At 41.3% G+C, this 27,456-nt stretch overlaps 1 protein-coding gene across 4 annotated transcripts in view; it reads left to right on the forward strand.

The window, feature by feature from the left end:
- Nucleotides 1-1,218: 1,218 nt before the first annotated feature.
- The window catches only part of NOL4 (nucleolar protein 4), a 193,456-nt gene continuing 167,218 nt past the window's right edge, over nucleotides 1,219-27,456 (forward strand). For 2 of the 4 annotated variants that reach the window (XM_032182971.1, XM_032182973.1), the window contains exon 1: nucleotides 1,219-1,485. In XM_032182971.1, coding sequence (XP_032038862.1) covers nucleotides 1,219-1,485 — 267 coding nt within the window. Of the gene's footprint in view, nucleotides 1,486-2,299; nucleotides 2,315-27,456 lie in introns of those variants that run through there. The other 2 variants (XM_032182972.1, XM_032182974.1) reach the window with 2 other exon arrangements.

Raw genomic sequence — 27,456 nt, forward strand, 5'->3', positions numbered from 1 at the left:
GCCTCCTTGCCTTCAGCATCCTCCTGGGACTGAGCTCGCTCTCCTCCGGTCCGACACCCGAGCCTGTCTCCTAGATATCTGGCTGTTTGTTTTTTCTTTTTTTTTTTTTTTTTTTTTTTTTCCTCCTCCATCTGCTGGGATGGCAGAGTAAATAAATTGAGGAAAATTCCTAAAAAGGCATCGAAAATTCAATGGGACTGAACAGGAGGAAGTGAGATGCTCACAGACCGTTACAAAAAAAAAAAATTACAAAAAAAAAAATATTAAAAATAGAAATATATGCACTTAAAACGTGGATCGGATGTATTAGGCTTAGAAAAATAGCAGGTAAGAACTTTCTTTCTTTCCAGCACCTTCATGCCCGGAGCAGGGAGATGTAAGGCGGTTTTGCCCAGCCCTGGAATAAAGGGGGAGCGAGGAGAGCAGCTTGCCCTTCAGTGCTGCCTCCATCCTGCGCGGCGGGGCTGCTTTAGGGAGAGGCACAGCCCGCCAGGACAGAGACAGAAAGCCTTCCAGAAGGCTGCCGGGCTGGAGGAGGAGGGTGGGATTTTTTTTTTTTTTCTTCTTGCTATTTTTTTTTTTATATATATATCTATATTTTATTTTTTCCCCTTCACCTGCGCTATCCAGGGTGAATCTGGGCGCAGCTGATGCGTGGAGAAGAAGAAGGACCCGAGTCAATATTTCCTTTTCTCCTCGCTGAGCCGAGGGATGGGATTTTAATTATTTATCCGCCCGAACCCTCTCCGGGCGAGGAGAGGCTGCCGGAGCCAGCGGGATAGTCCTGCCTCGCGCGATTATTGAAGGGACTGAGCACGTACCGGGGGAGGAAGGAGAAGAGGAGCCTCCACCAGCCAGCCCCGCTTCAGTCCAATAATAACAATTATAATAAAAAAAAATCAAAAAACACACAAAAAAAAGAGGAGAACCTCGCCACTCCACCGAACCGACCGCTGCCCCCCACCCCCCTCCCGGCCCCCCCCGGCTCTCCCCCGCCCGGAGCAGCCCCACCACACACACACACAAAAAAAAAAAAAGAAAAAAAAGAAAAGCAGCCGGGCTCTGCCTGCCTGCGCCGGGACCTCGGTGCCGTCCCTCCCCCGGCGGGGGCTGCGCGCTGCGGGGCGCACACAGGTGCCGAGCGCGGCCGGGCCCGGCCCGCGGGGGGCGCGCGTGTCCGCGGGGGTGCGCGGGGGCGCGCGCGGGCACCGGGAGACGATGGAGAGCGGCGAGCGGGACATGTACCGGCAGTTTCAGGACTGGTGCCTCAGGACTTACGGGGACTCGGGGAAAACCAAGACGGTGACCCGTAAAAAATACGAGCGGATCGTCCAGCTCCTGAACGGCTCCGAGTCGAGCTCGACGGATAACGCCAAATTCAAATTCTGGGTCAAATCTAAAGGCTTCCAGCTCGGCAACTCGGACGAGGTCAGTGGTGGTGCTGGAGGAGGGAAGCAAGTGCTGTACGTGCCAGTCAAAACCACGGTTAGTAGAGAATTGTCTTCCTTGTTCTATGTCGGCCGCTGCAGCCCGCTCCGGGAGCGAGAGGCAAAGGGGGAGCCGCAGCCACAGTTGGCTCCTTCCTCCCTCTTCCCCCAAGTCATCATCACCATGTTGCGTTTGCCTGTCACATTAGACACCGCCGAGCTCTTTGTGGTCCTTTTATTTAAAGCGAGCGCGCAGCAAACACACCCCGCCGGCTCGCCGCCGCCGGTGCCCGGTGGTGTCCCCGCTGGTGTCCCCGCTGGTGTCCCGGTGCCCCCGGTGGCCGTGCGGGTCGGGGCTGCGGGCCCGGCCCCGGCTTTTGTCCCGCCGCCGGCCCCGGCCATTGTGCGGGGCAGGCAGCTGGCACAAAGCCCCTCTGCCTGCTCCGGGGGGGTTTCCCCGGGAGAGCGGGGCTTTCGCCTGCTTTTTTTTTTTTTTTTTTTTTTTTCCTTCCCTTTATATATATATATATATATAATTTATTTATTGTTAGACCGCAGCCCTCGAGACGCCGAGCAGGGGGAAACGCGCCTCGCTGGCTCCGGAGCGCGGCTCGGATGCTGGCGGCGGCGGGGAGAGGATGCTCAACAAAGGGAGATGGGCTCGCACATGACCGCACGCTCTATTTTGTTACTCTTCCTGGGATTGCGCGAGTCTCGCAGCCATAAAGCCCAAACTCCACCGATGCCATACGGTAGCGTGGCATCCCCCGGCAGGCTCCGGAGCTGCGGAGCCCGGCGCGGGTCTGACAGCGGCAGGGTTATTATGCTCGGCGGTGGCAGAGGCTACAGATTCTCCTATGTGAGAAGATGGGAACTGTTGGCTCCAAGTAGGTTTTGCCTATTGAACTCGTTATTCTTACTTCTTGTGCTCCGGGTCACGCAAGCTAAGCTTCTTTTGTCTGTGTCTGGGGCGGTGGGGGGGTGAGGGGGGGAGCAGCTGAGAAAGGAAACCCGGCAATTAAAAATATTCCGGCTTGGGCGCTGGGCTCGGGTGAGCACCGCTCTCTTTTTTATTTGCAGTGGCAGCTTATCCTGACCCGCCGGGGAGGCTGGTGGGTGGCGCAGCGAAGGGGGCTGCTCGGGAAAGCGTTCTGGGCCTGGCCGTGACGTAGGCTGCTGGGGAAATCTGCTGCTGCCTGCTTCGCCCAGGGCACCGAGCTGGGCATTCCCTGGGCCTGGTGAGATGGGGCCCCTTGCCACCATCGCCTCCTGGCCATGGGTAGGCTGAGGTGGGGGATCCCTTTGGAGGAGGTTATGAATATGAAGACCGAGAGCGAAGGGGAAGCGCTGGAGGGAGCTTGTCCCCCTTCTGTGGCTTTGATTCGCCAAGGCGTTCTAGGTGTGCCTATAGAGCCGGGTAATTCGGCGGGTGTCTGTCCGACAGTTAGGTGACTGATGGTTAATCTCGGACCCCAGCAGGTACCCTAGACCAAATTTATTTTTCCTTGCAATTTGACAACAAACAGAAGTTAAGTAAAAGTTGTCCAAAACAAAAAGTCTCCATTTAGGCTGGAATTTTTTAATATCTTCTCTGCTTCCTGGGATAATAATTGCAAGGAGCCAGCAGGCAAGACCTTTTATTCCTAAGACTGTTCTTTTCACTGCAAGTTCAAAACTGTAAGCAAATTCAGTGTTTTTATGAGTGAAATTATGCTGACTACCCTGCTAAATAAAAAGGCTATCGTTACTTTTATGAGGTAGAATTTAAAAATTAAGGGCTCTTCTGGGTCTCTGAGACACAAGACTCACTGATGATCAACCTATTTATTTTCTCCCACCTTTGCCTGGCCATGAGAGCTTGGAGTACCTCCTTGAATTCCTTTTTAAATTTTATTTTCAGGTTTTTTTTTTTTTTTTTTTTTTTTTTTTTTTTTTTTCTTTTCCCATTATTCCATTGGAGATTTCAGTGAGAGGTTGAGTGCCTTGCTGGTCTTACCTTTGTTCATTTGGAGGATCATACCCTCAGCTGTGAATATTAGTGAATGTCCCTATAAATGCATATATGTATTCGTATTTGTATAGAAATAATTGTCTTAGATATTTAAAGCAACCAAGCAGGCATCATCGTAAATACAAGGAAGGAAAGTTATCATGAAATATTTGTAAGCATTTTCAGAATACAAGCACATTAGTTGAACAAGGACATAAAACTCGTTATGGGAATGGTCTTGTATTTAGGAAAAAACTCCCTCTTTCCTTCTGCTGTCCAGCACAGATCCTTTGTCCAGCAGAAATGAGAAGAGGCTGTACTCAGCTCTCTTACACCGCAGGTAGCTCTGAGAAACAAATGCCCTCCTGGAAACATGAAGCTGGTGTTGCTATCCAAAAAGGAAGAGGAGGTATTTCTGTTGATCTGTAGCGTGGCAATTACATGTGTGAACTGCTGCTAGGGCAGGGGCAACTTGTGCCAGGTGCTGGGTGCTCTGAAATGCCCCATGGTATGGAGCAGGGGTGCAGCCCCTCTCCCAGTGCCAAAGCTCCTATTGACTTAGGCAGGGGCAGGATTTCACCCAGCCTGAAATGGTGTTACTGGGGAAAACACTGGCTTTTCACAGGACAGCAACTGTTGGTAAGCCTTTAAAGCCCGTTCTCTCATTTCTTTGACTCTTACTAATTAGTTAAGAGTTTATTAATTTATGATCATTTAGAGACATCCCCACGTACCGGGTCTGTTATTTTTTTTCTTGCTGTTATCACGTACAGTTGAGCTTGTCTGGAGAGAGACGCAACTGGTAACAGGTCCCCAAACTGTGATTCCCTCCCTTGTCCTCTCCCTCTTCTGTGCATCACTTGATCTCACCATAGAGGTAAAAGTAATTTCAATTTAAAATTAATCACTGCTGGCAGCATGAGCGCTCCCTCTGCAATAACAGGATGGATGAAATTACAAGTTGGACTCTAAAGTCACAAGCTGGTCAAAAACAAGCAAATAATATTCAAATACTTTGGTAGGAATTATTCTCTCCTTGAAGCTTTAAGATTTGCTGCTCAGCTTTGCTGTCAGCCAGAGAGATTTGCTCCTGATGGTGCTGTAATCCACTGCTGCTGGTAATTAGACATCATTACTGCTGCGTTAAAGGGAAAGAGAGAAGGAGAGAGGACAGGCTGGGGCTAATTAACTACTTGATTCTAATGAAAGGAAGAGAGCCTGATAGCAACTGGGAGGTTGCACCGGAACAGGCTAGATGTACAACACAGACTTAATTGAAGCAAGGGTATCTTGCAGCCTCACACTAGCTGAGGCTTGGTCTACTTTCCTGTTCTGTGGACAGTAGCATGCTAGGTTTTGTTCTGCTTTTTCCTTGCCCGGTTGGTAAGTAAGTCAAAATCAAAGGCCTGCCTTAAATATGAAGTTTAAGCATGCCAGCAAGGAGAGTGCATAGATGATTATTTGCCGGCTTAATCTATTTTTGGGTATGGTCTCCTCAAGAGCAACAGGAATAAATCAATTCCTGAATGTTCACATCCCTCTGTGGCCTAGGAGATGCACTGTTGGTCACCAAGCAACAACATCCCCTGCAAAACAGCCATTTTAGGTCCAGAGTGGGACAGCACACAGCACGCTATTTGTATGTGCAACTCGGTGAACATCTCACTTCTGCAACTTTTCAGATCTCTACTGTTACTGCCGCGCGTTTTCTTTCATTATGCCAAAGCTCTGCTGTATGCGAATCGTGAGCTGATGCCTAGCCTAGACACGCTGTATAAACGTGCTAAGCCAACAAATATGCCAAATGGCTGACAGCAATTGGTATCGAGTTTTGCTGGTTGGTACCCACAACCCATGAGGAGGCGTGGAGCTAATATTACCAGCATAGTATCTTTTCAAACTGTATAGACGATTTTTATGGTGGATTTTTTTGTGTGTGTATTTTCTGCATAGTTCTTTAACTGGAATTATTTTTTGATTGCCAACTGGAAAACAAATTTATTCTCACCACTGCTTTTTTCTCTTGCTTTATGTCTTCAATGGATATCAATATGGCTCCTAAAATCAAGCTTGACTTAAACATAAGTTACAAAATAATGGCCCAAGCTGTATCGGCAGGTGCTAGGCAGAACTTTTCTTTAAAAAAGAAGGACTAAACTGATTGTGAGATATGGCTCTGATAAAGAATGTGCAATGAGCAAACTAGCAGAATATAACTTCAAATGCCGTGCTTAGATTGCTTTTATGTCGTTTTTAATTTGGAACAACTCCGCAGACCTTAATGAAATCCCAAGCCTAATGTACGATTTTTCCCATGCCTTCTTTTATATTTTCCAACTATAAGCATAGAATGGACTTCCATCCAGAAAACAAATTTTGTTCAGTTTAGTTCAATCTTCAGATCCCCCAGCAGGATCTGGTACCTCTCGGATAGCCGCGAGCAGAACAGGGAGGCTCTCTACGCATGTAGGGCTGTACCACTCAATCTGATTACAGGATTTAGGGCTTACAAATTATAGGCCAGTCAGTTCTGAGGAACAGGGTGTATCCCAGCCCGTCTCTTGTTCTGTTAGTGGTGAAGAATTGTGGATGGGCGTATGAGTTTATGGTTCATTTGATTTTATATAAATTACTTTGCTTATGAACAATAAAATATAAGAAACAGATCACTCTATAAAATAGCTATATGTCAAAATATGGTGCTTTAAATTATCTTGCATTTTAAATTATGGTCATTATTTGGGGGCATTTTATAGCAATCTGAAAATACAAAGCTTTGTCTCGTTGCATTTCTCTCTGCTTTTGTAGCCAACAATATCAAAAATGAATAAAAGGCTTTCTCAAATATATATTGGTAGTTCTGTAGCCTGCTGAACTGCCAATGCATAATGGGAGCAAGCACCACAGAAAGGTGATGTGAGGGTGAGCAGTAATTTGTCCCAGGGTACGGTTCTGCAGTAGTTTACAGTCGTGTTAAATGCACCTTCCAGGCTCAGCAGCTGTATTCAAGCCCTGCAGTATCCGTCCCGTTTATCTGCCAGCCGCATTTTCCCAGTTCAGGTCTCCAGAGCTTCGCCTTCCCCGGTTACCCGCAGCCTCTGTCCTGCTGTTTTCAGATCTCCCAATGGACTCCGTGGGGAAGGAGGCTGGTGAATCAGACAGATAGTGCTGGAAAATGGTCATAGCAGATGGAACAAAACCGGTTTAGTTGGCAACTCTTAATGTAGGCATTCAGCTCAGTGTTCCTGAATAAGGAGAATAGCTCCGTCCTGAAACTGAAAAAAATGTTAGTGGCCATATGTAAGATGCTATCTCCACACACGTGTTTGTGTGTGACAGAGAGGCAAGGAGAGAGGAGGATTTGAGATTTCATGGTAACAATGTTGAGCAAGAATTTTCCAAAGAAACGTGAGCAAAAGAGAGCAAATTTTTAAAAAGGGATTATTTTGAAGTGCTTCTTCTGTAACGCTAGTAAATACCAAAACAAAAACTGCTACTGATATATCCACCCTGTACAGTAGTGCATACAGTGAGGGAGAGGACAACAGATTCACCATAGCTATCACCTGCTAATGGCCAGGGTTGTAGCGTGAAAACCCAAGGAGTTAGACTCAATGATCCTTAAGGGTCCCTTCCAACTAGAGATATTCTATGATTTTATGATTCCAAGTCTCCCGAGTGATCCAGAATAAACGCTTCTAGTTTAATATTCATGCTGCTGTGGAACCTTGCTGAGAAGACTGAGGTGACAATGGACTTGCATGTTTTCTGTACTTCAGTAGCCTCTTGCTAGGGAAGCTGCACTGGATTCAGCCTCTATGCAACGTGGTAGAGACTGTTTCAGACACTTGCATGGTGACTGTCTTCAAAGGTAGCAAGTATTGTTTCTGTAGCTGCATGGCTGTGTGATCAGTGAGTGGTAAGAAGACACTTTTCAGCAGGCTACTGCTCAAATGGGCTGATACGCATAGGTACAACATAATGGTGTGTCATCTGATCTTTTAATGCTGATAGTTTGTTTCTTTCCCTAACTTCTGGGGTGTTCAGCATTGTCCTTGTTCAATGCTCCAGAGAGAGAGGAGATGCAATCTGGAGAGACTATACATAAATACCCAGAAAGACTCCATATAGAGAGCGCTTATCATGAACATTGGAAGAAGGCTCTGTCAGAGTTAATGATTCAAATTTAATTTCACTCAATGGAAACAAATTAAAATGGGCTCAAATCAAACCATGAGGTTTGGTCTGCTGTTGGAGGAGGCAACTAGCAGCTGTTGGTCTTGGTCTAATGGAAGTGATTTGGGTCCTGATTTTCCCCAGTACACATGATATAGCTGTTGAGAGCTTGCTGGTAAAAGAGGAACAACACAATCAGGGCAGATATTGAAGAGAGATGTAAATGAGTTAAATTTGGAGAAAGATCATGAGATTGCGTGCCAGAAAACATGAATCTCCAGGCGGATCCTACCAGATTCTGCAGCCTCCCATGCACTGCAGAGCATCACAGGAATCCTTTTTTCCTTTGTTGAGGAGGTGACCCTGGTCAACACAGCACCCAAAATGAGTAGAGTTTTACAGGATGTAAAAGGTGTTTTGCTCATGTATATGTTATTTTTGATCTGCCAGAAGTCTCTCTGGCTTTAAAAACTCATGAGGAGATGATATTTGCTGGTGCATGGGAGTTTTTGGCATTGCCCTGCAGAATCAGTGAATGTGATTCCTGTAGCTTTCTTAAATTACCTTTCTGTTCTGCTTAAATAGATGATCCAAACAATTTTACATTTCCACTAGCGAGGTATACTTTAATCGCTTGTGAACATAAAATATCCAGGTAGGCAAGAAAGACTTGCTACAAGTTATGGCATTGGACATTCTTCCAGATACAATGGATTTCCTTACAGATGATCACCTTAAGCAAAGGTAGTTGTTCAGGCTTCTAACTGCTTATTCAATGATTTTGCAACCTGCACGACCTCACATTTACTGTGTGCATGTGCAGGGATTAGAGCTAGTTGCTGAAATTGAATTGTAGGATTTGAACCATTTAGTTGTATTTGTGGATGCTTGTCAATTTAAGGGCTATCTGTAGTGAACATTTTACACAATAAATCTGATCTATGGCAGACTGAACCTCAAGGAAAGATTTTTTTTTTTTTTTTTTTTTTTTTTTTTTGGCATAAATATTCTGTGTAGACTCGGAAGGGCAATTTTTATTAAATGACCTATCTGAGCCTAGGATGAAACTTGTTCAGCCTTTTTGACTTGAGAAGCTGTAATTAGGCTTCTCTAGGAAACGAGAGGTTATATATCTTATATTCTAACAAGGCCTGTGTGTCTGAAGGTTTTGTAAATTTTCTTACCCCAAAGATTTTAATACAATAAGGGATGGATACTATAATATTTTGACTGTATTAAAAAGAAAAAAAAAGCAGTTGAGATCACTTGTGCTTAAATAACATACAGCTGTAACTCACCATACAAATTTTAAATTAATAAGTCTCTCATAGTTGCCTACAGACTTATACATAGCACTAGCAGTACAACCAACTGATTTTGTAGAGGACTTTTGTTTAAGGCAGACTCAGATCTGAAGTGGCTACCACTAAATCATGACCTATTTGTAGGGTAAAGAAGCATTGTCTTGGCACGTGAGAAATCAGACTTTTGAATTAATTAATGGTTATTATCCTGACCCAATAGATAAATAACAAGTAAGTAATTACACGACTATTTGATACATCAAGAGAAGAACAGCTAAGGCATGGCCAAAGGTTTCAGCAGACAGAAAAGACAATCAAACAGGATGAAAAGTTTTCACAAAATTTCATTATTCAGTTGATATCTTCTCTGACGAAATACCTATTCTGGGTTTACATTTCTTGGGTGATGAAACTGAATAATTGTCAGAAATAAAGAAAAGAAATAAAGAAAAAGATGACGGTGAATTGAGATACTAAATTGCAGTACATCACCAGAATTAATAATTAATTCAAGAATGAAATAACCAAAATATTATGAAAATATATAATTTCCCACTATATATGGTGATGATGTTGGAATAATTAGAAAAATCTATTAGAAAGAGGAAAAAAAAGTGGGGAATATAGTTGGTAGAAATAACAGACCAGTGAAACATATTTCAACACCAGAAAAATAAATCATTAAGAAAATCATTGAAATTAGAGTTGTTAAGTGTTGATATGAACTATCTGGTTGGTGTAACTAGTTTAGATTTTGGAAGGGTCCGTTACGTTCCTCTTACCTATCATATTTGGAAGTCTTTTAAAAATCATTTTCAAATTAAAATTTTCTTCTGGTTTCTTTCTGAAATGAAAATAGTCTGATAGTGAATTTACTTTGGCAGTGATGACAACCTAAAGCTGGTGAAAAGTTGTGAAACCATAGGAAGAGAGCAAGAACTATACAAATGCAGTCCAATGTGCATACACATGGATATATATGAAGTATACAGATAAAACCCAGACAAATAAAGAGGTTTCAACACTGGACAGAGATGCAAATTAATTAGGTTAAGCAAGTCAAGGAAGGATTGGGAAGGAAAATAGAAATATCATAACAAAGGACAAAAGGAGAAATCATGGCAGGCAGAACTCCCTGCAGACCATTGCCAGATAATTTACATTTTATGCCATTGTAACACTAGCTTTTTGAAAGGAGTGGAAGATTTCAAGCTTTTCAATCACATTTAAACTGTATAGATTTAGCATAACATCTCAAGGGAAATATTTAGGAATAATTTCAAACAAATCAATAAGCGAATATCTTCAATAAGCATAGCAGGGGCAATGAAAATCATCATTGGGAAAAGTATAGAGAATGATATTGAAAACTTATTCTTCTCATTAATTAAATGATATGTCCTTGCCTTTAATAACATGCTTAGTGCATTTGCTTCATCTCCAAAAGGTCAAGACAGATGAAAGGTCCGGGGAAGGTAACCGAGCTAATTAAAGAAAAGGGGTACTTCTGAATGAAATGCATTTTAATTGGTTATACCACACAGAAAGATGAACATTAAGAAAAAAATACACAATAGAAAAATAGAAAAAAAATAGAAAAATAGAATGCACATAAAAGATACAAAAAGGTAGAGAAAAGTTGAGAGAAGTGGTGCGGTGTAAACACTGATGAACAACAGAAAGAAAATTCTGCACCCACCCTTTTTAATCCTATTCCATTCTAGTAAGATTTTTGACAACTATCTTAAAAGGGAAATTCAAGGCTAGGCCATTGTTTTACTGCCTTTAGTATTGGGGTTGGAAGGTCACTGCAGCCTCAGGAGAAACTCTGACCACTTCAGCCAAAATCTCTTCCAAGGATTTTACAAGAGAGTGATAGCTCCATGATTCTTGTAAGGATGCAGTATGCTCTTTATGTCCATTCAGCTTTGCTGGCCCCAGCAGAAGTGAGGACAAGGTCATGTTTCTGCCCTTCTTCTGTTCCCCTGGGAGCACCAGCACTGCTGATGGCACTTACCTGCAGCAAAGCACCTTGCAGTTACCTGGTGTTATGCTGCAGCTCTCTGTGCATGGTTCCATACAGAATTTATCGGGGTTAATCACGTTCCAGCCCATATGGTCAACACGAGGAAAGACCCGTAGAGTGCAGTGAAATCCCAGCATTTTCCCATGCCCTTCCCCTTTGTACTGAATTTTCGTATTGCTGATGGTCTCAACCTTTCTGCTCTTGCTTCACGTCTAGTTGTATTAGCAAGTTTTAGGCATGTTTTCTTATGTTGGTTGAAGCTAGCAGAGGAAAATAATTTGGTTATTATTGTACAATGCAATTAGATGCATCGTATTTTGCTTAGGGATTTATTTGTTTATTTGCTGATTACTCTGAAACATCTTTTACGGATTCCCTTGGAGACTTGGACTAGATGGTTTGTTGGTCACTTTGACAGCAGCATTTTCTATGGCTTGTTGCTGTAGGGATGTTACTACCCTGGAAGAAGGAAGGAGATGGTCAAATTTCAGAGCTCCAGCACTATCCTGTGTGGATCAGTGCATGAGATTGCAGTGATTTGGATGGAAAGTTTGCAATCAACTGCCTCCATTTTCCATTTTACCCTACCTGTGATGAGCAGAAACATGTTGATTTCACCTCCATATTTTTGCCTACTTGTGCAAGCATTTTTTCTTTAGTTATTGTTGCAATTATTAGCAAACTCTTACTGTAGTGGGAAGAAAAGTGGAAGGAAAAAAACACAACAGAATTATTAGAGAATTAATTGCAAATATGAGAGGAATTGGCTCATTCAGGTGAATAAAATTTCTGAAAGATTTTGCTTTTGACCAGCCTGACCGGTAAGAATGGCATACAGCTAATTAGGTGACTTGTCCCACTGCAAGTCTCAAGAAGCAGCAGTGGAAGAAAATAAAGAATGTAACTCATTCTCTTCTTCCTTAATCTACACAGTCATATATATATATATTTAATGACATTTTTGGATAACCTTTATCTTTTTATATTCTGAGAGTTCAGTAAAGGCCCACAGCCACAGTTGTCATAATACTGAAGAACTCTGTCTGGAGTGAGCAAACAGCTCAGCCTTCTTTTGCTGAATACTCTATTCCAATGCCAGGCATCCATCTAAAACCTGTAGTTCAGACAGACCCCATTCTAGTTACCCCTTTTTGTCTCAAATCTGGACTATCCCACAAGGAGTCAGAGTAGTAAGTTCTGCATGGATACATCAGCAAAAAACAGAACTTCTCAAAGAGATGTATATTGTAAACTCAGTGGACTGTGACACTTTTTTATTTTTTTTTGGAAAACCTACCCAAATCCTCCACTTTGTTCCACCAGTGCAAAATGCCTGGTTATCATTGTTTTGGTGTAACTCAGAGATAGGTTTGGCATATGGTGAGCTGTCAGGGAGTTATATTTATGCCAAAGCAAATAACAAAACAATAGAAATTAAGCTAGTTCTAGAACTAAATAAAGATGGTTAAAATAAAATTACTTCCTTTCTTTTTTGTTGCCTTTCAGTATAGCAAATTCTAATGTTATTCTCTTCAAATCAGCCCAATTTTGGCAAGATTGACATTGAGGAAAAGGTGGAACTGAAAATATTCTTTCACCTGTATTCCTACTTGAATCCTACATTTTCAGCTTGAACCAAAAGAGCTGCTTTCAAAAATGGTGTTAAAACAAATAAACAAAAAGCATTCTTAAATAGGAGAAAGCAGGTCAAATTTTATTAGTAGCAGTAAGTAGAACATGTTAATTAATAGAATTCTAATGAACTGTGCCTTCTCTGCTATTTACCTTTGAACATTAATAAATTTACAGGTAATTACCTGATTTTTATTTATTATTTATTTATTTATTTATAATATAAATTTGATTCTTAATAGATGTTAAGTCAGGAAAATTTTCAGTTAAACAAACTTCAAAAATTTTGACAAATTTGCTTTTATCATGTTTGCTTGAAAGCAGGCAAATAAACAATGCTCAGTGTAGAAGGTTGTGTGAAAATATTCAAAGTGAATTAGCAATTTGTCTGGTGGATCCAAAGAGTGATCTACCAGACCTACAAAAGAGCTGAAAATCTGTAGCTGTAGGAAGCTAGAAGGAGTCAAGCTGGTGAAATCCAAGAGCTATGAAGGACCAATTCTGTCATCCTAAATGGCACAGGATAAAATCCCCTTGTGGGACATGACAAGCAGAAGGCCTGTGAAACATATTTTTTGGCACAAAGACGATGCCCCTGTTTCAAAGGCACAATGCAGTCCTTCAGTGATGCTTAGGCTTTATAGTGGCTGGTGCCCAGGGAAGAAACCCACCCAAAAAGCTCCTGCCTTGTGTGTTCAATGCCCTGGCCAGTCCATAACTCTGGGTTGGGTGGCAGTGGCTGGGTTTGCAACAGGATATGCCCAAACAAAGCTCCTCCATTTTTAAATAATAATTTACCTATGCCAGCTAACCCTTTATACCATAACATATTTCAATATTATGGACCAGTGTTTGATAAATGTATAAATGTGTTTCTAAAGCTTATAAAAGTATATATGAAGGCTTAATTCCAGCAAGGCCAATGCCAGCTGTAAATACTGCTAGAAACAAGCTACCCCTACCTCCTTGGTTGTGATACAACCTTCTGCAATGCTGGGGCTGTGCTCATCACCCCAGACAGCTCTCCACTGCAGAAATCAGGGAAGGAGCCTGTTCTTAGACTTTTAAACTCTCCATATATTTAAGAACATTACAAGTGTGTATCTCTCATCCTTTCCCCTCCCCAACTAAACATATGCAACCCATATGCTTATCCTCAGTCATGTTGTTGAGGTAGTTTGTTTGATTGTTTTTAAATATTCTCCCGTTTCTATGGATTTTGCATTAGGACAAGTACTATGGGGAGAATTCAGATCTCTTTCCCTTTTCTGTGTCTCTTTGAACTATATTTACATTAGAGAAGAGCTGCTTCTAATAAGACTGAAAGAAAAGCGAGATGAGAGAACAAATGTGGTAAAGTGTTAAAGCAAATAGCGGATAAACAAACTTTCACTTAATAGCTCCCTGTGAGCTCATCCTAATGAAAGTAAGTCAGCTTTGGGAGAGGTGGAGGCCGGGGAAAGTAAAATCAGCTTGGAAAATGCATATTACAAATTTTACAATAGCAATAATAAAACTAATGAAATAAACTAGGTAAAATAAGGATGATGCTTCCTGTTAATTTGGTAATAAGACAACTACTGATATTTAAAATCAGTATTTATGTCACTAAGCATACCTGTTGACCACCTATAAATACAGAACAACCTTAAGATACTAATCGCCTAACAAGTCAAACTGCCTGGAAAATGTGTCGAAGATGAATCAGATTACTTTTTTATTGCATTTTTTCACTGAAATTTCATTTCAGCAGAATTTAAAACAAATTCTGTGTATTTTCCCCAGTATTCATTTCAAATTGGATCTTATTAGTCAACATTTAATTTAATGAGTATCACAGAAATGATATAGTAGAAAGTAGCTAAACAGAATGTTGCTAGACTCTAAAAAGCTTGTCTTTATACAAATATGCAACTAATGAATAGGTGCTGGCTATTCCTCGCAATGTTAATGTGAGTATGTTCACCATTGTACAATAGCCCCAATATCTATCTAATGTCTGCAGAGCTACACATTTTCTTTAATCCTTATCATTTGTCTCTGCTGCTGGAGATTATTATTTACTAATAGGCACAGAACATTTTTTTTCCTTATGTTGCCTTTATTTCCAGACGTCAAGGCCTGCTGTTTCTCATTCTGAATTCCAATCTGATGGCAGGTGCCAAGATTCAAATGTATATTATCTATGGGCAGTAGGATCAGCACATTTGTGTAACATCAGCTGAACTGAACCACTCACTGTGCTGGCTGCATTTTAATATTTTTCATCTTTCTTTGGAAGGCACGCTATTTTGGTGAGCAACCAAATGCAGTCTAAGCTGTATACAAGAGGAGATCTACAAATGGGTTTCTAAAAGTAGGCTTCTGTAAAATCAGAATAAATAAATAAATAAATAAATAAAAACTCAAAAACATGTAACTGGAGAACCTATTAGGTTCAATCCACCCACAACCATCTGGAGCAATAAGTTATCTATCTTATTTATCTAAACAAAACTTTGGACATGACATGAACAGAAATGTGGTGAATAAGTTGAGCTGAAATAATTTGTAGCTTAATGTTTTCAAATGTCCGAGACCAGGAAGACTGATTTTAAGAATTACTGAATGACATTACCATAATAATGTGAAATAGACCATTTTAAAGGCAAAAACTGTTCCTGCTACAGTCAATATCAAAATCCCACTGACTACAATAGTAACGGGATCGGTCTTTTAAGTAGCAAACCATGCTGTAAAAAATAAATACTTCTGTTTCACAAGGTAATATGGATAGCAGTATAGTTGGATATTCTCAGACACCATAGTTTGTGGATTTTATCTCTCTAATAATACAGAGGTTCAGCACCTGTCTTATGAATCATGGAGAGAAAGGCATAAGCTGTTTCAAAGCCATTCCACTGGCCCTGGCCGAGAAAGCTCTCCAGAGACAGGATGCACCCTGTGTGCCTCCGAAATGAAGTGCTGCCTCACGAGAGAAACTGTGTTCATCAGCACAGGTCTCTCTGTGGCACCGATGGCAGGAACTGCCCATTGTGACCCATCCCTCTCCTCCGCAACGCCCTGAGATGGATCAGCTTTTCACCCTGAAACAAACTGAAAAATACACTGGCAGCATTTTTTTTTTTTTTTCATTTTCCTTTTGCGTTTCATGTATGGCAGCGTGGATTCAAAACCGAGCTGCATCCCATGCATCACACAAACAAAAGATCTGCACAGGTTTTGGCAGAGAGAGGCACAGGCTTCGGGGAAGGAAGAGCATTTGTACTGCTGGTGTGCCCGCTCTCCAGGAGCCGCCAGCTCACTGTGTCTTGCTCCTGGTGAGGCCTTGATCAGCTCGCACTGATGCTCAAAGCAGAGCCTCTGGGGCTTTGGGGCACGCCGTACCCCAAAATCTCTGTCTCTAGTGGTGGCTGAGAGGAAGAGTTACCATGCCCCAAATCGGGGCTGGCATTTTGGGGGAAACTGGGGGGGAAAGCTTTGATATTGTGCACCGGCGAGGCGAGGCGCGACGCGAGTGACTGTGACTCCATCGGACATAATGAGTGCACCGGTTCAGCAACCGGCAGACATTTCCTCCACCCCTCCCCCTGCAGCCATATGGTACAGTAAACAACCACCACAGGGTGTTTTTTTTTTTGTTGTTGTTGTTGTTGTCGTTTTTATTATTTTATTTTTTATGTTATTATTATTTTTTTTTTCTTCTTCTCGCCCACCCCCCCACCCCGGCTGCCCCTCGGGGCTGGGGGGAGGCATTTTCTTCCTCTTCATCGCCCTCCTCCTCCTCCATCCCCGGCTCCGTGCCTGGATCCATGGCCGGGGCTGGCATCGAGGGCACGGGGAGGGGGGGTTTGAGAGCAGGGAGAGGGCGCGGCCGCCCCACCACCGCTCCCCCCGCTCTATCCCTGCCGGTTCCTATAGTAACAGTGCAATACCTCCGGGACACGCTCACTCACACCCTCACACACACTCATGCACACCCGCCCCTCACGCCCACTCGCGGCAGGCAGGGAGGGGGGGAGCAGCGGGCACGGCCGCGGCGCCCTCCGCCATCTCCCTCCCTCCCTCCCGTTCCCATGGCGACGGGCTGCGGCTGCACCTGGGCGGCCTCTCAGCCCCCCCGCCGGGCTCCGCAGGGTGCTGTGGGGTGCTGTAGGGTGCCAGCAGGGCCCCAGCTGCCATCCCCCAGACCCAAAGGTCACGGCTGGGCCCCTGCTGCCTGTTAGCTGCAGGGCCAGCTGCCAGCAGCCGAGCGGCTGAGGGAAAATGTCAGCTCAGATGGCTGCTCTGAGGGACCCCGGCTGCCCCCGGGGGGCTTGGTTCTCCTCCTCGCACCCGCAGACATCCAGGGGCGAGCGGTTTGATGTCGGGAAGCCCTTATCTTTGGCAGCAAGGCCTGCATCCCCTAGTAAATCCACCGTACCGTGGCGTGATGCCACATGAGACCTTGCTGGCAGATGTCTGGCTGCCCAGCAGCGCGGCAGCTACAAATACGCCCTGTCGGCAGTGACGTGCCATGGCTGGCATGGCTAGAGGTGCAGGGGGTGACCACCTTGCACCACTGTCACTGCCGGTGTTTGCTCTCGCTTGCTGCTTGTGCTCGAACCCGGCACTCGGGACACCTCTTAGCTACAAACCCTGGTGGTCTTTTGCAGTGTGTACATAGCTGTATGGCGTATAGCGCAGGATGGAGTTACACCTATCGCTGAAGGGTAGTGTTGCTGAACTTATGGCCCTCGAGGTGCTAAATGGGCTGTTATGGGCAATAAAAATGCTTGCATGTGGTTGAGATGTGAAAATGCGATCTCAAGTCTCTGACGTGCAGTTATTAATCAGCCTGAAGTCAGGTCTGCCCCTCTGCAAGTCCCTTCCTCCACACAGCTGGATGGGGCAGCCCAGAGGGGATGGGTAGCAGGAATGGCCATAGCCCTGGGTACCAGAGAGGTTTCTCTTCCAGCAGTAGTATACAGAAACTATTTTTTTATCAGCTTCAAAAAATGGTGGTTTGTGTGTCATCAAATACAGCTGGAGGACTCCCATTGTCTTCAATGGAGCACAGCTGAGACCTAAAAGGATAGTAAAGCACCTGACCAATAATAGCATCACCCGTGAAAATAACATTGAATTCCTTTGTGAGAAACTAACCACAAAACCCCATCTGTATCCTAAAGATGTTCATCTACAAAAGAGCAGGAAGCTTTCTCTTCCTTTACAGTTGTTAAAATAGCTTTAAAAGGGAGTGTTATCAACTGTTACAATTTCTTTGTGAGTCCCATGGTGTTTGTCATTTTTCTTGAAAAATCACATCTACAGTCAAATGCTCATGTGAAAATTCTACTTTTGTGTTAAAAAAAAAAAAAAAAAAGGAAAAGAGGAAAACAGGCAAAAATCTTTTAGTAATCCTCCTAGCTGTATAGAAGAGATTGTCAATCTTAGCAACAGCTTCCTGTCAGTTCTCAAGATCTCTCAAGGACCCGGGGTATTTCATTATCAATCTTTTGACTGATGAGTGTATAACCTGCTAGTGGATAGCACGGTTCCAGAATTCTACCGATACTGTGGTATCAGTAGAAACTGATACTGTTGGTTTGCAAGCCATGAATGGTCAGCAGGCTGCTGTTAGGGAAATTTGACTTTAAAGCCTGCAAAAGTCCCAAGTGGACCCTGTATACTTAGAAATCAACAGTTTGTTTCCTAAATCAGAAGATTTTTCAGACCAATTTCAGGATTTTCCTTACCCTATCTCAATAATTTTTAATGCTTCAAATACAAGTTAAATAATTATTCTTAAAGCAAAGGCCATCAGCATGAAAGATGAGAAAACAAAGGATATAATTTCAGTCAAATTATTTCAACATAATGCTTAGTAAGCTGTTTGAAAAAAAGATTCAGGTGTTCAAATTAACAAAAACAGTCTAAAATTTAATTACATAGGAACACTGAATGCATCTTAAATTATGTAAAGCTCAGCTTCATAATAGGAGAGTCTAGAAGCTTCAGGTTTTGAAGTTTAAAAATCAGATTGTAAAAGCATTATTTGAAAAAAGTTGCATGACTACGCTGCATACAGAAAGGCTCTGGAGAAGGAGAGCACTCTGGTAAATGGCTTATTGGAGAGCATACTTCTCAGGTGCCATCTCAACCAAGTTCCTTCTGCTGCAACCCTGGGATCATGGGAGGATCATATATGAAAGCAACATCACTGCTTTACTTCTTGGGCTTTGTAGTTCTAATAACTTGACTTGTGAGGGACCAAAAAATCCAAATAATTTGCTACAGTACCTACATCAATAGCACACAAGAATTAATTCAGAGAATTTATGCAGCTTGAGTTATATCTAGTATTAGAGTAAGATGAACATAACGGTTCTTTTTCTCTAATAACTCATGAAACCCAATATAACTGATGTCTAGAAAGGATGAAGACAAACAATAGGACACTAGACTGGATGCTGTATCATCTTAATAGTTTTATTTATTTATTGTATTTTGGTGAATAATCAGAGCAGAGGCAGGTACACTGAGTGAAAAAGGAATGCCCATGACCTAGAAGTGGAAACACAAGGAGACAGAAAAAGAAAAAAGAAAACAACAAAGCAAAGCAAACTAACCAACCAACCAACCAAAAACCAAAACAAAACAGCAACAACAAATAGAAAAAGAGAGAAGGGAGCAGCTGAGCAGAAAATTTAACAGGAAGAAATGAAATGAAGCAGCCCTTTTTGTTTCATCATCCAAAATGTGAGGGAGTTTCAGAAAGATATATTTTTTTTTAATATCAGAAATCATAAAATAAGTCTCTCAAAAAGCCTGATGAGAAAGATCTCCTGACCCTGGGAGAAAGAGAGTGAAATGATGGCATTGTGTTGTGAAGTACCTTCAGATGGTAGATTCCTGTTAAAAATGACTGAGCAAGATAGAAGGCAAATAGATAGAAGGGATAAAACCCCAGATACAGAATGAAACCCCATCCTAAACGCATTGTACCAGCTGCTGACAGCTACCTCAAGGGTCTGTTAGCTCTTCTTAGGCAATGGCTAGCCAGCCTGCCATGCCAGTAACATATTATTAAATCAGATTGAATTTAATTTCACACACACGCATACATAAAAAACAAATACACATATTTACCAGACGTGCAGCTGTGCCTGATGTCTCCCCAGAAAACAAATGCCAGGATACATGCAGAATACCCCCAATGAAAAGTTATGCTGGAAATGATTTGATTTGATGGGAAATTACTGTGTCATTTCCTTTTAAAATCTGTAGCACTCAACATGTAGTACCGTAATAGGCTATTTGCAAGAGCAGAGCAGGGCTTGTCTGTGTGGTCTTTTTAACGTCTTTTTGGTGACCCATGCCTCTTTGGCCACTGTAGAAGTAGGATTTTGCATTTAGTTTTCTTAGCGAGGGAGATCTGGCCTTGTATGTGGCTTGGGTAGCAGGTGTGATTCATCAGTAACATAACAGTGTATTTCTTAGAGCAGACAGGGCATAAGTGATGTAGATACAGTACATATTCAGTCCACACAGCTGACTCCATCTGTTGGTGCAAGTGCTGCAAAGCCTTTTAGGATATTTGAAGTTAGTGATTGCTATAAAGTGCAAGCAAATGAGTGGGCGCAATGTATTTACAAAGAGAGGGATGTGATACAAAATTTCCTACTACATTGGCATCCTTGATTTTACTAAATGTTTCAGGATACACATGATCTCCTTCTGCAATGTGTCTTGGGAAACGTAGTCCAGGAAGGAGCAAGCCTGATTAAAGGAGAAGGTGAAGGTTTGAGGAAAGCAAGCTGCAGCTTTCTGTAGGCGCAGCAGTGTCTCAGAACATGAAGTTTAATGTTGAATTGTTGCAGAAAGAAACAAAAGGTCTCACTTTCAAATTCCATTCTTTATAACATTTTGCTCTACAGAATAAAAAATGTTATCATTTATGTTGTCACCAAGACGAAAATAGATGTTGGCTCTCCTTGATTTGAAGCCTTAAACCCTTTGCCATCTCGAACATGGGTGTGAAACTGTGATCTCCCTTTTTATTTGTATCAGCTTTGCTGAGAGGCTGAAAGTGCTGACAGTGTGTCCCTAGTCCTTTGCAGACAGAGCAAGATTTACAAAGAATAGAACAACTTGGGAGCTTGAGTCATAGTATATTACAATCAATGTGAGTCTTCAATGGGATTTTGAATTATGTTATTATATTCTAGAAGAAATAATTAGTAATTTTCTGGACCCCTTACAAGGGAAGAAGGGAAGTGGTTTTTTTTTTTTTTTTTTTTTTTTTTTTTTTTTTTTTTTTTTTTTTTTTGGCAGCTGTAGGAGCACAGCAGGGATTGGGAGCTGTGGCAGAGCCCTGGGGAGGTGATCACTGATTTCTCACTGCCACCGAGAGGCCCTTGCTGACTTTCTCCGTGGATGTGATCTTGTATGACACTGAGACTGCCCCCGAATGAGTCCTAGGGAGTGTTCTTATAGTGTCTGTCTTCCAAGTGAACGTAACTAAGGCATGGTGGCACAGCAGTTTGCAAACATTTTGTAGCAGGCTGTTGTTGTAGGCTCAGCCAACGATTCTGCATTTACCTCTGCTGGTCTGTAAGACAGCCTCTCAGATGAAGTGATGAATGTTACCTCAGAAAAGACATTTAAAACATGACTGAAGAAAGTAGATCATAAACAGTAGGAGACAATCCCTATACCGTAGGGGAATGGGCCAAGTGACCAGATGATTTTTCTTTCATCTGTAATATCCCTGAGTTTGTATAGTACTATTCAATTCAAGAAATCCCATAGCACATTGCAAGCTAAACCACGAATTACAGCCGGCTCTAGGGTGGATGGCTGTATCAATCAGTCAGGCTGTACACAACATGTGTACATAATGAGAGGAAGAGAAACATTATTATCATTATTATTATTGAACACATCCGAGCGCTGTATCCCATTATCTTAATATTGCCAGTATACACAGAAGAGCGAGAAAATGGGCAAGTTACTTAATATTGGTGAATTATGGTTTTGCTTCAGTTTGAACAGACTAGTTTAAACTAAGATATTAGGAGACAGAGCACTGAATTCTAGTGAACCTGATGAATAATATAATCATTATACTGTATTTAATACATAATTGAATTCTAATGCTATGTTTCAACTTTTTCTTCCTGTTCTGGTAAACAGCTGAGAAATTTATAACTTTATTCTTTTTGTATAAAGAAAGCAAATGCAGTTAAGGATACATGCTCGAAGAAAAAAAAAAAAAGTTAATATAGTGCTGGGTTTGTGTTTTGTTGCACAGAGTTGTACTAATAATTATGAAGATCCTTATAGTTTGCATATTAACTGTTACAGATTTGAAAGAATAATCATGAACTTTAATTATACAGAGCAGACTGTTTCATCTGCATCTTTCCTTTTCTTTCATCAACTGTGCTTTACGTATACTAACATCAGCATACAAAGCAATACTTACAGTAGTAAATTTGTGGGCATGCGTAGATTAGGGCAGAGACTTGCAAGCGTTTGATTAATAGGGAGTCTTTAACTTGCAAATACTCCAATTTCCTATCTTCTCTCATGCATCAAATATTGGGGAAATCTTGTTACCTGCTTATTCGATTGAATATTTAGAAGTACTGTTGAGGAAGTAATGTTTTCCTTCATTATCTACATATTTCTTTAATTCTCTTTAAAAAAAGAAAAGGGATGGTGCTCAGTATTGTTAATGATCAGAGTTGGGGTGTACCTCTTGTCTTCACTAAAAAAAAAAAGAGAGGAAAAAACCCACTCTTTACCCAGTAAAACAGCATTTACAAATTCAAGGTTTCAATTTGCAATTACTGATGTTTTGAACTGTTTGCTGCTTAGAATTGTTCCAGATTCAATGCAGGGAAATGTTCTGAGGAAAATTCACGTAACTGAAAATCCAACCCCTTTCTACTTGGAATTTGCAGTTCAGAGATCTATGTCCATTTCAGAATCAAAGGAAAAAAAAAAAATACTTCCAGTCAACTCTCCTGTTTTTACAGGCGATGATACCTGTGCATATTAGGTAAGGTTACCAAATATATACAAGAAAATTCAAATAGAGGCATGTCATTTCAAGCCTAGGCTTTCGAAGAAGGTGACTGCATTGGAATAAAGGCCCGAAGGAAGGACAGAGCAAGCATGAACCCACTGAATTTCATTGCCAGTGGCAGAACAGACACGGCTTTTGATTCCCTGCCCTCCGATGAGCGGTGCCTGAGCATGCCTGAGAGAACATGCACACAGTCCCTGTGGAAATTGCTGACCATAAATCTGTTTTAAGCCCTGAAAAATAGTGTTTGGAGTGCATGAGGTGCAGCAGCTAGACTAAGAGAAGAACAAGGGGGAGAAACAGCAAAAAATAGTGGGGAAAATGCATTTTATCTTAAAGCTTCTCTAAGAAGAACTGATATCACTCCCACTAACATTAAGTAGAGTAATCTCACTGCTTTCAGAAGGACATTAAGTAAGGCGAGGAAGGCTTATATTCTTATAGTGATTATTGACGAAATTGTTCAAAGAGTTTATATGGAGAAAAACTGAGTCTTCTGGGTCTTGAAAGAAGTTAGGGAGACCGTTTTATGTGGTTGTATTCTCCTAGTGCATAACCCCACCGGCCAAAGAGAATTTGGTGGGCTTTCGTGAAGGTTCATCATTGGCAAGTGTTATTCTAATACCCAAACAGCTTCAAGGTAACATTTGATACAGAAAAATGTTCTTTAAACAGGATTACCAAAAGGGGTTGTAAAGGCTCCATTTTTCAGTCACTGCCACCATTTTTTTCTTAGTTTCTTTTTAGATATATATTTTGCATGTGTAGCTGTAGCAAAAATTAATCGACATGGTGATATTGCAGGCCAGTGCTGAGCATTTATCCTGAGCAAAGTCTGGCTAACATTGACTTCAGTGTACAGTAGCAGCATGTTTCTGCTGAATGGTGATATGAACCCTCCATCTGCAGATGTCAGCCTCCTAACGATCGTGCTGGTCAGGGCTGAACATATGGCTGCACAGTGTTTTTCAAAACTTGCTTCTGCTGGCAAGGATTGGCCTCTTCATGCTGTAGATTTTGTTTACAGTTAGGGAATGGAGGAGGAAAAAAAGGAGAAAAATTGGTGTAAATGATCTGTCTGCAGCAGTGCTTTCTCACAGAAACGTAGGGTTTTGCATCTGGCGCCTGCTCTTGCCTAGGTTACCCAGGAGAGAAAAGTGCTGTTGTAGGAGTAAAAAAAAAAAGAATTGAATTAGGCAAATGTAATTTAATTGAAGATCAAGCCTACAAATAAGTTGTTATAGAGCCCCATGCAAATCTGCTGAGGTCATTTCATTTTGTAAAATCTGATCTGCACACACAAATGCACACACATTAACAACTATTATAAAAACAGCAATATTCTCTATTTACCAACTAATTTAGTCTGATGTGCACTTTTGAGTGCACAAGCCCTCCCTCAGGTCTGACACAGGAGTAGAGTTTTATAAATGCATTTTTGGAGCGGTAACTTTTGCAACCCTCATAATGAATTTTCCTGAAAATCATTGTTGGATATTTGTTCACGACATTTGCTGGCTACACTGAAAACTTATTGCCAATATCTGACATGACATTTGCTACTTCTGTTTCAGACCTGGTGGGAGCCTAATTCTCCCTACAGTTCCTTGCTTGTGCTTCTAGCTCATCAGGGCTGTAACACTGCTACCGCTAAAACTGTCTGTGTGCAGACAGAAATAGAGTGTCATGCACAGCCCCGTGAATTCAGTTTTGCACTAACCTGACAGCTGAGTGAGTGAAGGCCTGTATCCCTGATCAGGTAACATTACCTGCGTAATTACAGCAAGCCCTTCGTAATCCCTGGCCATTAGTCCTTGCAGAAATCTACGGGCACCTCCAGCAGAAACTGTTAGCTTGTACTCCAAAATTCCTATCTCAGAAATATCTCTTTGCTCCCCTCAAGCAAGCAGCTTTCTCCTAGTGTGGGCAGTGTATTGGTAATGCAAACAGAGCAACAGCCCCTGCGTGGAGCATGATGTATGCTGGAGGCTCCTGTCCCCTTAGGCACTGGGGCTGGGGACAGCTCTCCTTATTCTGTGCTTTGCTTTGCGAATGAACTTGCTGAATCGGCGCCTGGGTTGTACCAGAACCAAGGTTTTGTGTGGGTGATGTAAAGCTGCTAATGTTTTCTCATCCGTCCCTACCATAAACTGCCTGTGCAGCACCAGTGCAGCTGAAAATTTGATCCCCAGTGCCTTTACTGATGTTGCTAATGAGGTTACCAATTAATGGCACCTAATGGTCTGTTGTAGCGGTGGTTTTGGTGATGGAGACAGCTGTCCTCTGGGAGCTGCGCTGAGACCATGAACTCATTTTGTATAAGCAAGTGAACAGCTGTTGCAGAAACATAGATGGGAGAGATTAGGTCACCCACTTCATCTCCCAGCCACCCCAGGGTTATTCCTTGCAGTACAGAGCAGGTGGAAACAAGTTTAAGGGACAAAAGCCCTTGCTGGAGTTGAACCCAGAGATCCAGACACAATAACACTATATCCTATTAGCAGTCTTCTGATCCATCTCATTCCCCTGACTTTTTGAAGTATTTTAGCCAGGCTTTTAAAGCAATTTATTATTATTATCATTTTAAGTTTTGTCACGAAACAATGTTGATCTGTGGTGTGGTATCCTCCTGGAACCTGATTACAGTATGTAACTCTTGGCACATACATATCACATTATTTATTTAAAAAGCTCCCCCTGGGAACACCCTTATATCAGACAATTATGAGTATTTGGAATATAATTCAAAAATACACATTTAATTTCACAGGCAGCACTTTTGGGTAATGAGTTGTCATCATTTAAACTTCACTTCAGTGTTAGGTTACTTTTGGCACACAGTAGTTGCATTTCATCAGTCTGAAAAAAGGTGGCATTATAGATCTACATTGCATTCCCCTACTGCTTGAATACCTGTAGCACATTTTAAAATATAATTATGCAATTTTTGAAACATCAAAGGAAAGTTAAAAGTTAATATTCAGTTAGTAGCTTTATCATTTCTTTTTGCTGAGCTGATGACAATGCCAGAGTTTGTAATTTAGAAAAATAATAAAAAAAACAAAAACATATCAAACAGGACCAATCTAGGACCAAACCCCATTAATTTTAATATCCCCTAAAGTCAAAAAATATTAGAAGAGAATTAGTTGTTTTATCCTGGTAAACTTATTTGGGACAAACAATCATAACTATTCTCACAGAAGTGCTATATAGATACCAAGAACTGCTCCAAGACAAAAATAAAGCTAAGTTTTGCATATACTGTCATTTCTAGTAACTTTTAGAAACAAAGTCTCATAGAAATTAGTATGCAATGTGCTGAACTGTCAGACTGGGGAGCTGAAGTCCCCTATCTTCAAAATATCCACAAGTAGCAGATGACCCTTCCAGCTTCAGTGTAAGACTGAGACGGCAGTTACCCTGCTAAACTTCTAGCTATCTACTCTGTAAAAGTCTTCAGGTAGCTGTTAACAGTTTGTTAACAATTTATAATTGTTACATAAAACGTATGAAGAGCACATACACATGAAAAAGTGTTTAAAGAGACTGTCATTTCAGTATTTGTACTACTCATGGTCACTTCTGCTTTGATAGCTTGCTGTCCTTCTCTTTTGGGCCTTTAGCCTGATGATATATTTACTTTTTTTTTTTTTTTTTTTTTTTTTTTTAGTACAATTGAATAGATACAGAAAAATTACTACTCACAATAACATATTTGAACTTTTTTCTATTTTTTTTTTTTTGTTGCTTCACTAGGAGAAATCATATTTTATAGCTATCCTAATAATTACCTCTATGTTCAGTTTTACTTTCAGTCAAAGAATAACAGATTAGTGTAATAGGACAAATTTTCACACACTTTCATCATGTTTCTTGGTAGAACTGAAGCCTGGGCTGTTTTTTAAGCTTAAAAAGAGCCATTTCTTAGAATTCACACAATTATAGAAAATTCTGTTCCTCATTAGTCCTATAATGAATCACCAAGAGGGAATAAGTGTATTAAAACTTAGATCATGAATGTGAGCTCAAGCAAAAAGTTCAGATGATATTTGGCTATGTTACACTCCTCCTCTGTTTGGTTATCCTTCCTGTCCTAGCTAAATGTAGTACATCTCAGCTGCTTACAGAACAAAGGGTTTGTAAAGGGCAAGTGAAATCTATTGAATATTTTCAGAAATGTAATGAAGATAAAAAGAAAAGAAAAAAAAAAAAGATTTCAAAGACAAAACTTAATTAGCTCTAATAGAAAACCAACTCACTAGAAAACAGACAGCATCCTTCAGAGAACAGGAAATAATACAATCTGGTAAATATTATATGTATATAAAAAAGAAATAGTTGTCACTTTGTCGTTTTAAATATAGACTTCTGCACAAACTAGTTGGAAGCAGTGTAAGATCAGGAATTCTCCTCTATAAGGATAATAAAATAATCTATAATTCTCTTGTTTAAAATGAAGAATTCATTGGTGAATTATAGCTAAATTCAAATCTATCACAAAAAAAATGCAATTTGCTGAGTTAATTTGCTTTCCCGGTGTTAGAAATAACCAAAAGTGCAAAGTGCAGTCTTCCTGGAGGTGTTATATTTTATCTTCCTTTCTTTCTGTATAGTTCTAGCTTTGGTTTAATTGGAAATTTTCCATACTTTTCACTAAAAATGATGCATATGGATTTATTGTTCCTATATTAAATATACCACCTCCAGATAGTTCTATAGACAGAATACAGCACTAACTTGCTTTCTCTGTCAGGAAACAAATAAAAGCAAAAGAGGCAAGCTGTAATAAGACTAGTGATGAAGGCTTCATCTTTCATTTCAGC

The sequence above is a fragment of the Aythya fuligula genome, chromosome 2 (assembly GCF_009819795.1).
Source record: "Aythya fuligula isolate bAytFul2 chromosome 2, bAytFul2.pri, whole genome shotgun sequence".
Lineage (NCBI taxonomy): Eukaryota > Metazoa > Chordata > Aves > Anseriformes > Anatidae > Aythya > Aythya fuligula.